The 13,655-nt window shown below is 47.4% G+C and overlaps 1 protein-coding gene across 4 annotated transcripts in view; it reads right to left on the bottom strand.

The window, feature by feature from the left end:
• The window catches only part of TRIP10 (thyroid hormone receptor interactor 10), a 530,573-nt gene that overhangs the window by 385,515 nt on the left and 131,403 nt on the right, over positions 1 to 13,655 (bottom strand). The window contains exon 1 of one of the 4 annotated variants that reach the window (XM_069604419.1): positions 9,866 to 9,959. The exons of the other annotated variants lie outside the window; for them this stretch is intronic. Coding sequence (XP_069460520.1) covers positions 9,866 to 9,883 — 18 coding nt within the window. The 5' untranslated portion in view covers positions 9,884 to 9,959. Of the gene's footprint in view, positions 1 to 9,865; positions 9,960 to 13,655 lie in introns of those variants that run through there. 4 annotated transcript variants of the gene reach the window in all.

Here is a 13,655-nt window from a genome sequence, read left to right as displayed (position 1 = left end):
TACTTATTCCAGTAATATTGAAGAAATGAGAATCATTACTGGGACCCTCATACTCATCCCAGTAATATTGAAGAGGTGGAGAGAAGTGAGAATCATTACTGGGACCCTCATACTCATCCCAGTAATATTGAAGAGGTGGAGAGAAGTGAGAATCATTACTGGGACCCTCATACTTATTCCAGTAATATTGAAGAGAAGGGAGAATCATTACTGGGACCCTCATGCTCATCCCAGTAATATTGAAGCGGTGGAGAGAAGTGAGAATCATTACTGGGAACCTCATACTCATCCCAGTAATATTGAAGAGGTGGAGAGAAGTGAGAATCATTACTGGGACCCTCATACTCATCCCAGTAATATTGAAGAGGTGGAGAGAAGTGAGAATCATTACTGGGACCTTCATACTTATTCCAGTAATATTGAAGAGAAGGGAGAATCATTACTGGGACCCTCATGCTCATCCGAGTAATATTGAAGAGGTGGAGAGAAGTGAGAATCATTACTGGGACCCTCATACTCATCCCGGTAATATTGAAGAGGTGGAGAGAAGTGAGAATCATTACTGGGGCCCTCATACTTATTCCAGTAATATTGAAGAGAAGTGGGAATCATTACTGGGACCCTCATGCTCATCCCAGTAATATTGAAGAGGTGGAGAGAAGTGAGAATCATTACTGGGACCCTCATACTTATTCCAGTAATATTGAAGAGAAGTGAGAATCATTACTGGGACCCGCATACTCATCCCAGTAATATTGAAGAGGTGGAGAGAAGTGAGAATCATTACTGGGACCCTCATACTCATCCCAGTAATATTGAAGAGGTGGAGAGAAATGAGAATCATTACTGGGACCCTCATACATATTCCAGTAATATTGAAGAGACGGGAGAATCATTACTGGGACCCTCATGCTCATCCCAGTAATATTGAAGCGGTGGAGAGAAGTGAGAATCATTACTGGGACCCTCATACTTATTCCAGTAATATTGAAGAGGTGGAGAGAAGTGAGAATCATTACTGGGACCCTCATACTCATCCCAGTAATATTGAAGAGGTGGAGAGAAGTGAGAATCATTACTGGGACCCTCATACTTACTCCAGTAATATTGAAGAGAAGTGAGAATCATTACTGGGACCCTCATACTTATTCCAGTAACATTGAAGAGGTGGAGAGAAGTGAGAATCATTACTGGGACCCTAATACTCATCCCAGTAATATTGAAGAGAAGGGAGAATCATTACTGGGACCCTCATGCTCATCCCAGTAATATTGAAGAGGTGGAGAGAAATGGGAATCATTACTGGGACCCCCATACTTATTCCAGTAATATTGAAGAGAAGGGAGAATCATTACTGGGACCCTCATGCTCATCCCAGTAATATTGAAGCGGTGGAGAGAAGTGAGAATCATTACTGGGACCCTCATACTCATCCCAGTAATATTGAAGAGGTGGAGAGAAATGAGAATCATTACTGGGACCCTCATACTTATTCCAGTAATATTGAAAAGGTGGCGCGAAGTGAGAATCATTACTGGAACATTCATATTCGTCCCAGTAAAACCACAGAAGTGAATATGGGAGAATCATTTTGGGAATATGTCTACTAGTCGCAGCGACCATCAAGTGAAAGACGAGCAAGAGTTGTAGAATCCATATGACTGGCCCAGCCAGGAGAAACAATGGATGTTGTCCAGAGAAGAACCACCTAGTGTACTAAATGAAGAACAAGCAAAGAATATCCTGAGGTGGGGTAAGCAAGGTATCAAGGACACAAGAGAAACTGAAGGCCCCATTTCTAAACTGTGTGAACTCGTCAAAATAGTTGCCAAGAGTTGCCTACAATTATGCCACTAAAGTGACTGTGCTGAAAATCAGACCACAGGAGAAGGAAGTCAATCTCCTGTACCTAGGTGCTTTTGATAGTGGTAGGGACAGAACAGTTTAGCTTTGGACAGAGGACAGATCTTGTTTTTGGACTCACAGACGACTGAGGCACACCGTCATTATTTTGCGTTAGGTAGGGAAGACCCAGGGCCATGTTGTCACTTGTAGTTTGGGTGAATTGCCACTTGGCATACCTTTGAAGTTTCTGTCTGTCACTGGGGTTGTCTCCAGTTTCTCAGCAATGGAATAGGACTGGGTCATACCCTCTATCTAGAGGTAAGCAAGAGAGGGATTGCGATGGTCCAAGCCTTAGGGACAGCCATCCAACAACCATTTCCTCTTGCGTCTCTCCCCATAACCGCTGGGACATATGGCCCCTGCAAAACGGGACTAGGCCATGTGACTGTCACACTGTCCTGCCAGTGATGTCAAGAAGTAGGTGGTATTGAAAAGGACAGAGAAACTACCTTTACTTTTAAACAAAGAGGAGGGAGATCATTAGTGGTCGACCCAAAAGATGCTTGTGGAATGCACTCACTGATTCAAGCCATGACCAATCTTGGAATGGTGCTTTGAAAGCCTGAAGCACTGCATAGGACCAACAAAGTAACCCGTCTGCTGAAATTCCTGATAGAAGAGAAGGGCCCTGAGAAAATCAATGTTAGCACCCGGGGTGGGGGGCGCAGCCAATCTGGCTCCGTGGATCGAGGGTTGAAACCACTAATCTCAGTCCACATTCCACGGAACACTCAGGCTGCTTTCCCCATCTTCTCCCCACCCTCCCCTTCCCTTTTTTTGTATCCCCAAACCCCCTCACTAGCCCTAATTACATTTATTGGTGCGTTGGCTCCGCCCGCTGCAGCTTCTCTCCTTCTCCCTTTAACGGCTTCCCCGGAAATGGGAGAGGGGCTCCCTAAGGAGCCCCACCTTCCATCTCAGTGGCGGCCATCTGGGAACAGTATTTTCTATGAATGGGACACTGATAAAAGAAAAGACCCTGCTATCTGCACCCGAGTTATCAGGCTGTTAATGGCATTAGCAAACCGTTCCACTGGCTATACCGGGGGGGGATGGGGCTGGGGGGCAGGGGGTTTACGGTATAGCCCGTGGAACAGGTTACTAACACCATAATATGAAACGTCCCATCAGTCGCTTGAAGAGAACATTAAGATAACATCCAGGCAGCACCTTTGGGTACAAAGAAAGGATGCATATGCAAAACTACCACATTCTCATAAAAGACCAAAATCTCCCAAAAAAAGAGGCCTTAGCTTGTCAATTCTTTCGGCAGAAGTGATTGTAACCTGAAATAAAAACATTTCATAATGTTATAAACTTGCGATCAACTGAAGCCGTAGGTTCAAATGGCGTCTGGGTCAACTTGCCAACTTTTACATTTTAGGACGCGCTCAAGACATGTCAAGTCAAGGAATGACTCCCCTTAAACACCCAGGATTCACACACCCTCCACTACTAATTGTCCACGAGTGTGCGCCTTAGGTTGAGGTCTGCAGCCCTGCTTCAGAAAGTTTGTTTAACCTGTGAACTCGGTTTAGTAAGCTAAATGAGGTCATGATGAATGATAGCGGTCAATACTTGGTACCAGTTTGGAAAACCTTTATGATATGGCATTTATAACGATACACAAGTGTTTCAAGGGGCGACGAGGCAAGGGAGGAGGAACAGAGGGAAGACAAACAGCGATCATACTAGGCCAGGTGTCATTCAGATCACACAAGTGCAGGGCAAGGGGTAAGGGGGACAGTGCGGGGGGAAGGGGGATGGGACAGTGAAGTACATGGGATTAAAGAATAAATAACAAGTAAAAGTATGGCCAGCAGGTGGCAAGTGCAAGGGTAGGGGCAGACAACAGGTGTCAAGGGCTGGTAGTGGGACTGTAGGGATACAGAAAACAGTTCCCAAGTGCAGGGGTTGCCAGGAAGGCAGAGCAGGTGTGCGACTGGTGGGGTAGGGGACCTGGGCCCGAGATCAGAGGGTGGCCAGGTAACCAGTACAGTTTCGGATTCAGCCAGGAGGTCAGCAGGGGAGAGAAGGAGAAAAGGCAGAAGCAAAGAGAAAGGTTTTGAGGTGTTTCCGGAACCAGAGATGATTCCCCTCAAGTGTCAGGGAGGCGGGGAGGCTATTCCAGAGGCAGGCCCCAGCCGAAGGAAGAGCTCTACCACCAACTTGTTGCTTGGAGAAGCGACTGACCCTGAAGGAGTTGGAGGCAGATGAGCGAATAACTCGAGAAGGAAGATGTTTAGGAAGAGACAGTTGAAGGTATTGAGGCCCCAGAAGGCCTTGTGGACAATGCAGAGGGTTAAGAAAGCTGGGGTTGGATGACCACCTATCTTGCCCTATCTGTAGTTTGGGGTTTCCCTCAACTTAAGTATCTAATGTCTTAGTCCAAAACAAAGTCTGTCTGTGTCAAAACCTATGCTTGCCCTCACATCTAAGCAAAATGTTGTGTAGGGCCCATCAACAATAAAAATAGTGTTCCAAAAGAAAAAGACAAACCTGGGTTCAGTTGACGTTCTTCTCAGGTTTCTCTCCGCCAGTTCAAAGTAAATCAACTCACAAAAAGTACCCTCTCAAGGTTCTTTCTCTTCTTGTTTTAAAATAAATCAGTTCACAAAGTTCACGACGTCTCCTGGAATTCCCTTCCCCAGCTCTAGCCTCTTGATTCAGACAGTTCTTTGGGCTTCTTAGAGTTCCCTTCCCAAAGCTCAAGCCCCTCCGTTCCACAGATTGCTCAACTTTTCAGGGCTCCCTTCCCCAAGATACAAATGTCTTTCGTAATGGCCCCCTAGTCGTGGCACAGTTGTCAGACAGCACGGTCCACCCACTACAGGTCGCAACGAGTGACCTTTGGCTCTTAGCATGCCCTCTCCTTTGCAGTTTATTCACTTTATAAAATATATTTCATCTTTGGTTTTCTTCTCTATTCAATTCACACACCCTTTCAACACTTTGGGGATTTTGCTCCCACTTCACTCTTCGCGCTCTCCCCTTCCGCTGCCTCAACAGCTTTTCACCATTTCTTTCTTTTGATCTCTATCAAGGATACATTTCTATTATTTTATTCCATCAGATACTTTCCTACGCGCATCCACTGTGATACGTGTTTCACACAATTCCTTGTTTTCCTTTGATCCGCACGTTTCCTTCTCCTTAGAGAGTTTGCCAACGATTACTTCAGTTTACACTGCTTAAGGTTCACTTTCACTCGTTTGTCTTCTTCGCTCGAAGCCCTCATCAATGTGCTATCTGCATGTTATCAACTAACTACTTTGTTATTCGCTACTGGTCCATACACGTAACGGGTTTCTGTCTCTTACAGAAACTCCCCAATCAGCGCAATGCTTTGCTAGCATTCTCTTCATGTGGCTGAGGTCAGGGTCTCACCACCTTCCCCTCAGACACTCATGGGCTTCTCCTTCGGAGGCTTCTTTATGCCATTAACAAGGGCAGCACACCCTTCAGTGCTCCCGTCAAGATTCCGCTCCTTGAAGATACAGCTCCCTCGCCACACACTTTCCCAATGCCTCACTCTGCAACTGTGCAGCGTCCCAGCATCCTGCATTCCACTGGATAATTCTTGGCCTCTCTGGTTTCTCAGCTGCAGCGTCCCATCATCCTGCATTCCACTGGATAATTCTTGGCCTCTCTGGTTTCTCAGCTGCAGCGTCCCAGCATCCTGCATTCCACTGGATAATTCTTGGCCTCTCTGGTTTCTCAGCTGCAGCGTCCCAGCATCCTGCATTCCACTGGATAATTCTTGGCCTCTCTGGTTTCTCAGCTGCAGCGTCCCAGCATCCTGCATTCCACTGGATAATTCTTGGCCTCTCTGGTTTCTCAGCTGCAGCTCCGTGGCATCCGGCTTCCATACCTTGTTCATCTACTTTGGGAAACTCTTGGTCGTATTTCAATAGGGTGCAGGTGTGCACAGTTGGATTAAAATGCCCGACACCCTGCCTGACTTTATTAGAGGGACATGCCTGTAATATATTGCAGTGCGCCTCCCTAGTCATCTTCTTCCTCTCAGTACTATGAGCATCGTCTCATAGGGGATCGGCATTACTCGCATATGCTTCTTCCTCGTCTCAGTAATGGCTGGAGATGTGAAGGAGTGGTGGGAAAAGGTGACAGTATCCCATAAATGCTGAGGGAGAGAAGGGCAAATGGAAGTTGGGAAAATGGGAATACCATCTCACCTTTCCGGGATCCTGTCCCCAATCCCCAGAGAACCTCCACTCAGGTGGATCTCCCTCGCTTATCCACCCCCAGGGTCAGGATCCAAAAGGGATGGCCCTTCCCTGGCCACCAGGATGGAAGATCCCCGCAGAGTAGGTGGGAGAATGCCTTTAGGTTTCTCACAAAGTTGGAGAGTTTAGAATGCAGACCACAAAGTGAAAAGGGCTATATGGGAGAAGGATTGGATCGAGACAAATAATTCTAATAAGTATGTTTTATTTTATAAAGCGACAAAAGGGGCCAAACCACTTTCAGAATGTGAGCCTTATATTAAAAAATGTCTTTCCCCATTTTGGCTAAATACATTTTTGAGGCTACGAATGAATCTTCTACCGACATTTGGAGTAGACGGTGCTTGAACTAGAGTGGAAAGGAGCAAAAGAATCTAAGTTTCGTAGGGACTGAAACACTGGTACAACTTTTAACACTCTACCCGCAAACTGTTTTGGTAAGACGTAAACATTTTAGTAGGTTTTTATGAGACAGGACTTTCAATCCCTCATGCTTCTGGAAAATAAATGGTTAGTGGCAGCCAATTTTCTTTAACTTTTAGCATCATTAAGATGCATCGATTAAATATTGAGTTTATAAGATATTGCTTTGATTGGATGAAATTGTATAACTGGTATTCATATTTTTGAGAATTGTGTAAGGTTTTATTTTAAACCATGTCCACAAATAATAATTAAAAAACATTTGAAGCATGCAATGAGGCCTTTACTTCCATTGTGACTACTCCATTTTGGACACAAGTAGGTTGAGGGACTGACATGCTCTGCTCCGAGGGACTGCAGGAGATCACGTTTCAACAACCAGATGACTGACAATGGACAAAAACCAGGTGCTAGCAAGTAGCATTCCTACAGCGTGAGTGAGTGTTTGGGGAGAAGGCAGGGGACTAATCTGCACCTTCTCTTTGTGTCGGGCCAGAGATATGTCCCCATTAGGATGAAGGTAGGGACTCCTCTCAACCTGGAGTGGGAGACCTAGCTGGGCTAACGCCAGAGTCAGCCCCTCCCCAGTGGCGGGGTGTGTGAGCTGAGAGGGCCCCAGTTCCTGTCCCTACACACCTTGTGCCAGCTTGCATGGTAGCAGTAGCACTGCCCATCACCCCATGCCTGCACAGCCCCATTCTAGTCAGTGCCTTTTTATTGGTCTCTTAGAGCCAACAAATTCATAAGTCTTGGAAACAGCACCAGCACCACCAGACCCCCCTAAGAGAAGGACACCAAACCACCAAGAGTCAGAAGAAACACAGAACTAGACCGAACCAGACCCCTATAAGAGAAGGACACCAAACCACCAAGAGTCAGAAGAAACACAGAACTAGACCGAACCAGACCCCCATAAGAGAAGGACACCAAACCACCAAGAGTCAGAAGAAACACAGAAGTCAGAAGAAACACAGAACTAGACCGAACCAGACCCCCCTAAGAGAAGGGCACCAAACCACCAAGAGTCAGAAGAAACATAGAACTAGACCGAACCAGACCCCCCCTAAGAGAAGGACACCAAACCACCAAGAGTCAGAAGAAACACAGAACTAGACCGAACCAGACCCCCCCCTAAGAGGAGGACACCAAACCACCAAGAGTCAGAAGAAACATAGAACTAGACCGAACCAGACCCCCATAAGAGAAGGACACCAAACCACCAAGAGTCAGAAGAAACAAAGAACTAGACCGCGAGCAGCCAGATGTGACGCGACAGAGAAATGCCACACAGGGAGAGCCCATCAAACACACCCCACGCTGGTCTGAGACAGGACACGGAGCACCCAGTGGGGCATACCTGTTCCATGAAAATGTACTCACCTGTGCAGAGGCCATGGCAAGGCGTTCTCGGTGATATTTGTAGTGTTAGAATAGAGGGTGACTGAGGGAGACGGTGTGGTTGGACAGAGTAGTAGTAGGCATAGTCTGGGGAGGGGAGTAGTAGAGAGAGGAAGAGAAGTAGGGAGTAAGGTCAAAGGGTGGCAGATAGTATCGAGAGTAACATCGGAGGAGCAGAAGAAGAGCGATACAGAGGAGACGGTGGGTGGAGTAGGTGAGAAGAGAGTAGGAGGAGATAAGGGAGAGTGACGAGACCTAAGGAGAGGAGTAGTCGGGCATAAAAACTGGTAAGAGCAAGCGGGTCGATTTGTCTCAAAGGCACCAAAAAAAATCTAAACTGTTGCCAGAGGGAGGCTTAGGCAGATGAAACATTGTTCTTGTCTTTAGGCCTTCACCGTTAGTAGGACAGGCTTTAGATAGTTAGGGTTACCGAGCCCTTGTGACCATCCTGGGGTTAAGGAACGCCTCGGTTATGGAAGGACTGTATGTCTAGGTTAGAGAGGGTCGACATTTAGTGAGCCCCTTGAATACCAAACAAATACAAAAAATGTAGCTATCTTCAAGAGTTGGTCTGCTCTTGGGGACATCTGTGGCATGTTCCAAACAGAACAGCACCGGGATCTACAATACCAACTGGTCAATCTGCCAAAGAGCAGTAAGCAGGTCAGAGGTCAAGGATGGGCTAATGGCACAATGCACTAAGGTGAGGGTTTATACCAAACCTAGACAAGAGTAATCCGACAGCCTGAGTTTAACCAACCAAAGTACAATTCCAAGCCCAATAGCCAATGGCAAGTAAATGCTTGAGCAGCATCCAGAGTAGAGCTGGCACCAAGGAAAGACACCACATCTCCACACAGCTCGTCAGCTGGCACTGGCTTCAGAGAAGCTACAATGAAACTCACCTTCTACCAGAATCTAAGAGGAGTGGCGCGCAATGTAATAGGTAAAGCAAACCACAACTCAAAAAAAGGAAGGGAACAACGCACCAAGGCAATGAATCTCGCTGCAGGAAAACGCAGAGCCATGCCAGCCTCCTGCCTTCCTTGTAGAGGACCATCAACACTCAGACTCAAGGCCTCATCAACTAAATAGACCCTCTGCATCTCCCCAAAGTCTCTGGAAAGTTGACCTTCGCCAGCTTATCTGGGCCGCTCTGCTGCCCACTTTCTGTCAGATGTAAATCCTCCTGTGTCGGGTGCCAAGGGCACGGCTGCCACAGGCGAGCTCAACCCCGCTATACTTGTCTGGGCTTGTTTATCGCCGTTCATTCTGCCCGTGCTCTGCGGAGAGCGGCGGTGGTGACGATGATGATGACGATGACGATGGGAAGGGTTTGGCTGATGAGCCTCTTCTGTGCTTAGTTGGAATTAAATGTCCTGCCTGGCGGCTGCAGCACACAGCCATGTATTTGCCAGAATGCCACCATGACTGTTCAGGGAGAGAAAGGCCTCGTGCTTGAGCCACATACAATCTTGACAAGAGATCAGAAACGATCCATTCAACCAATTCAATGAGTGCAGAGTAGGTTATTTGGCAGGTGAACAGATTGTCACAACACGCGTTTCACAATATCCGTTTCATTTTGTCAAGGCAAATATGGAAATTAATGCATTTAATACTGAACGATGTGTTTCATTCAAACAAAATGTGCAATCAGCGCGTGAAGGAGACTATAGCATGGAAAGAAGAAGCAACAGAAAGAGAGAGCACAGATGGAACATGGCAAAACAAAGACGATTAGAATAGTGCTGCATATGGCATCGAGAAAACACCATCTCGAGAAGAGAATTGAAGGGTTTTTATCGTTTTCATAATCACATGCCTCTCCGACATTGTCGTCTAGAGACGGCCATTTCCTCCCAAGCCCAACCCCCTCACGCCCCATTTACCCCCCTCTCTCCATCCATACGCTTCTGTTCTGTCCGCCTGGTCTCCTCGTCCTGCTCCTCCCTTGAACTCCCCCGAATAACCCACAGCGTCCTGTCCTCCCTTTTATCCTCCCACCGACCCTTCTGTTTGTTCCCCGCCTTAGGGTGCCTGCCCCTCCCCCCCCCCCCCCCCCCCCGCCCAGGCCTACGGCTACTGCCCTTCCTATAACTAGGGGAGTTGTTACAAACATCAGAACATTCAAAAGGAGTCTTAGGAGCCGGTCCCGGCAGTGTGCAATAGGGGGCAATATCCCAGCTCATGCGAGTGCTTCCGGGGGTGAGTCTTGCTGGCCACTCCTCGTCCAGTATTGTGCCGCGGCCTGTTCTTCCTGGGCAGTGATGTCTCTGATCTGCTCCCCGAGTCGGCCAGATGGGTCAGCTGCATGGAAGAGACACCTTTGCCATCCCTCGAAAAGGTATTGGGTGCAAGAGAGACTTTTGCCAACCTTGAGAAATTGTTGCATGAAAGACATTGCTACCATCCTCGTTTATGAAAGACTTTTGGCATCCTACCTGAAACAATCCAGGAGAAGAACAATCCTCGGGATCAAAAGACTTCTCCTTGGAAGAAATCATTGCTCTTGGAATGGCTCATTTTCTTTACATGTGAACACGTTTTGACTAAACCTAGAGCAGAGACTTTTCCTTACACTTCTTACTTGTTCATTACTAGTGTGAGGTTCAGATATAATTCGGACACAAGTACAGTTTGTATAATTTCAACAACAAGACAGACTGATCTTTAGTTTTAGTTTCCTAGGAAGGGAAACTCTTTTGAATAGGGACAGAAAGGCGTTTATCCAACGCGTTTCTTTTAATAAAGATGTCCGATGTTGAAAACATTACCACTTTGTGGCCGCCTCTCATTTCTGACCCCTCACAGAGTCCACCGTCCTGTGTCAAAAACCGATTTCCTTCCCTTACACTCTGAATGAAACTAAATACGTGAGGGGGTTTCAATCATTCCAAACCGAGACTGTTTGTGAGGGAATGCCTCCCTTCTCCAAAGTTCAGTCTTGCTATGAAGCAACGTGAAGTTCTAGGCTCACCAGGTTTTAGGAATGCCTGGAGCTTCCCTCTCTGGGGTGGTCGAGCGGTTCTACCACTCTTGACCAGCCCTAGACCTTCCCGCTCCCTTCTCAGAATCCTGGTCTGCTTTCCCCTTTCCTGGACTGTGCTGGCTCTCGCGGTCACCCCAGGGAGGATCGGACAATTGGTGTAGTCCTTCCCTTTTTGTATCCTCAGAGTGTTTGTTTTGACTGGGAACATGCACCTTAGCTCCGTAGGGCATTCATCATTCCTGCATAGTTCTTCATCCCAGCAGCAACATGATTAGTCTTTACTGGGTTAGGTGGATTCTTCCTCGTCTTTTTCTCATGCACTCCATATGGGTAGTTCTTACTCTTCCTCGTCTCAGTATGTCTCACGAGGATGGGGCCTTCTATTCTGCAAAACATAGGCAGTGTTGGGAACTACAGAGGTTTATGTAGGGTAGGAGCATGAGGGAGGAAGGGGCGGAGTGTGTAAATACCACGTTTTCCCAGAATAGCCGTCACTGGTCGGTTTCCCTCCCTATGAGATTCTCCCGCTGAGTAACACCCCCAGGGGGACTATCGGGTAGTGGCCTCACCACCAAGGAGCTCCCCCCCTAGGGAAGAAGGGACGACATCACAGGATTCGTCACACATGCCATGGGCTCAAGTGGACTTGTACTTTGAAGAAGGACAATACTTCCTTACTGACGTCATGTTCTGGTGCACTTGGAGCTGGAAGATTTCATGGGAAAACTGTAAAGTTGCAGGCTACTAGCCAAGCAGAAAAAGCCACTTCCCCTTTATTTCTCCACATGCACAGAGCACACCATTTCTTACCGATGACTAGTGGAGAGTGCAACCTTTGTCATTGCTTGCTAAATGCCCTCAGGTCCGGTAGACTTGAGGCACTGCTTGCGTCATGTTTGTGTGTGTGCAGGAAGCGGGGGAAATTCAGTAGACTTGTGCCTTAAAGAGTTAATAGTCCCTTGCTGGCCTGATTTCATAGTGAGCTTGGGGTAGGAAGGGTTAATGAGCAGTTGATTGTCTCGCAACCTGGGTACCGGGGCAGGAAGGGTTAATGAGCCGTTGATTGCCTCGCACCCTGGGTACCAGGGCAGGAAGGGTTAATGAGCTGTTGATTGCCTCGCACCCTGGGTACCGGTGAACTCTTAGTTTTGCTTCCTCATGCCTTGGATTCCCATCATTGACTTCTGCCACAAAGGGTTAATGCTCCCTTGCTGATATCATGCCCAGAATGTGCAGAATGTGGCAGGACAGGTCCTTCCAGTCCCAGGAGGAGGGAAAAGGTGTGAATGGAGCCACTCCTAGTCCTGGCAGATCCAACTCAGCCCCCTCTCACCCTCCTTCCCTGCATGCCTCTCTGCAGATGTGGTGGGCAGGAGAACCGGTACTGCTCCTGTTCTTTCAGGAAGGGGTCGGAGTATCTTTAGTGGTGATATGTCTACACATAACGCAGGCCACTCGAGAAGTAAAGGTTCAAAGGTAGCTCCATTTACAAATAAGGCCTATAGGTACTCGGGGCCGAACTAGAGAAGAACGTGGAGTCTTTGCTTGGGATTGGTTTACCACAACAGTGTTAGCCTGGGTCAAATTATAAGGTGTCAGAATTCCTCTCCCTGATGGGAAACTATAACCCCCACACACTAAATAGCAGTCAGAGGTTTTTCAGAAGCCCTCTGGTGAGGGGTACAGGCCAGCCCAGCAGTGAGAAAAGTGGATTCAAAGCACTCCTGCCAGTTACTTTCACTGAGAGAGACAATTAAACACACTCCACATTTGTGAGAAATTCGACCATCAGCACAGTAGGTGTGCACACGCCTAGGCTTTATTGAAATTTTAAATGAAATGGAATGATGGTAGATCAACCTCTGGAAATGTGTGGGGCTAATCCACACACATTTTACTATGCTCACTACACAACATATGCATAGACCCGTGTGCTGTCCCCACTGTCATTTTAGTTGATATATGACAGGAGGAGTACACAATGCATCTCCAGAACGGGGAGGGACAAAACTTGCCCATGCTACGCTAAGCCTAATTAACTAACAAAGGCTCCATGGATCTGCCCTATCCTTTTGTTCAGCCCTGTAGCTGGTGGCAGCAATTCACATACTAATCAGAGAGTAATTCAAACAGGCCCACATGGGGCCTGGCTGCAAAGTCTAACACAGGAAACCCCAACACCCTTTCATGTACACTGTCAACCTGAAGCCAGCTGCCGCCCTCAGTAATGATTGACAGTATAGAAATGTCAGGTCTGGGGCTGCGTGTTTGCAGTAGTCATCCCCCCAGGGGGACCCCATTCATAAGGTACGAGTAAGTGGTTTGCAGTAGCCCGAAATTTTGGTTTCACCAGAGCTTCATGAGAGACCAGCCACTTTAATCAGGAACCACAGAGTTCCATTAACCAGAGGAACCCTTTTATCCACAACAGATAGGAAGATGGGTGGGACTTAGTATTACTTGTTTTCAACCCTTTACCTTTTCTGTTGCAAAGCACTCTGGTTATGACCTCACGCATACAGGAGATCGTAAGTGGGGACCCAGGATTGGTTCATTAAGGTAGGCTTAGCCTACACCAATCCCTGTGGTCCATTTGGCTTTACAAGAGGGCAAAGCCCCTCTTTTGGCAAATCATCTGAAGGCTTCACCAGAAGCAGAAAGAAGAACTCATCATTGGACCCTGGCTGAAG

Source organism: Ambystoma mexicanum, chromosome 3q, assembly GCF_040938575.1.
Source record: "Ambystoma mexicanum isolate Mex_15411 chromosome 3q, UKY_AmexF1_1, whole genome shotgun sequence".
Classification (NCBI taxonomy): domain Eukaryota; kingdom Metazoa; phylum Chordata; class Amphibia; order Caudata; family Ambystomatidae; genus Ambystoma; species Ambystoma mexicanum.
Note: the sequence above shows the minus strand (reverse complement) of the source record. Positions and strands in the feature narration are given on the sequence as shown.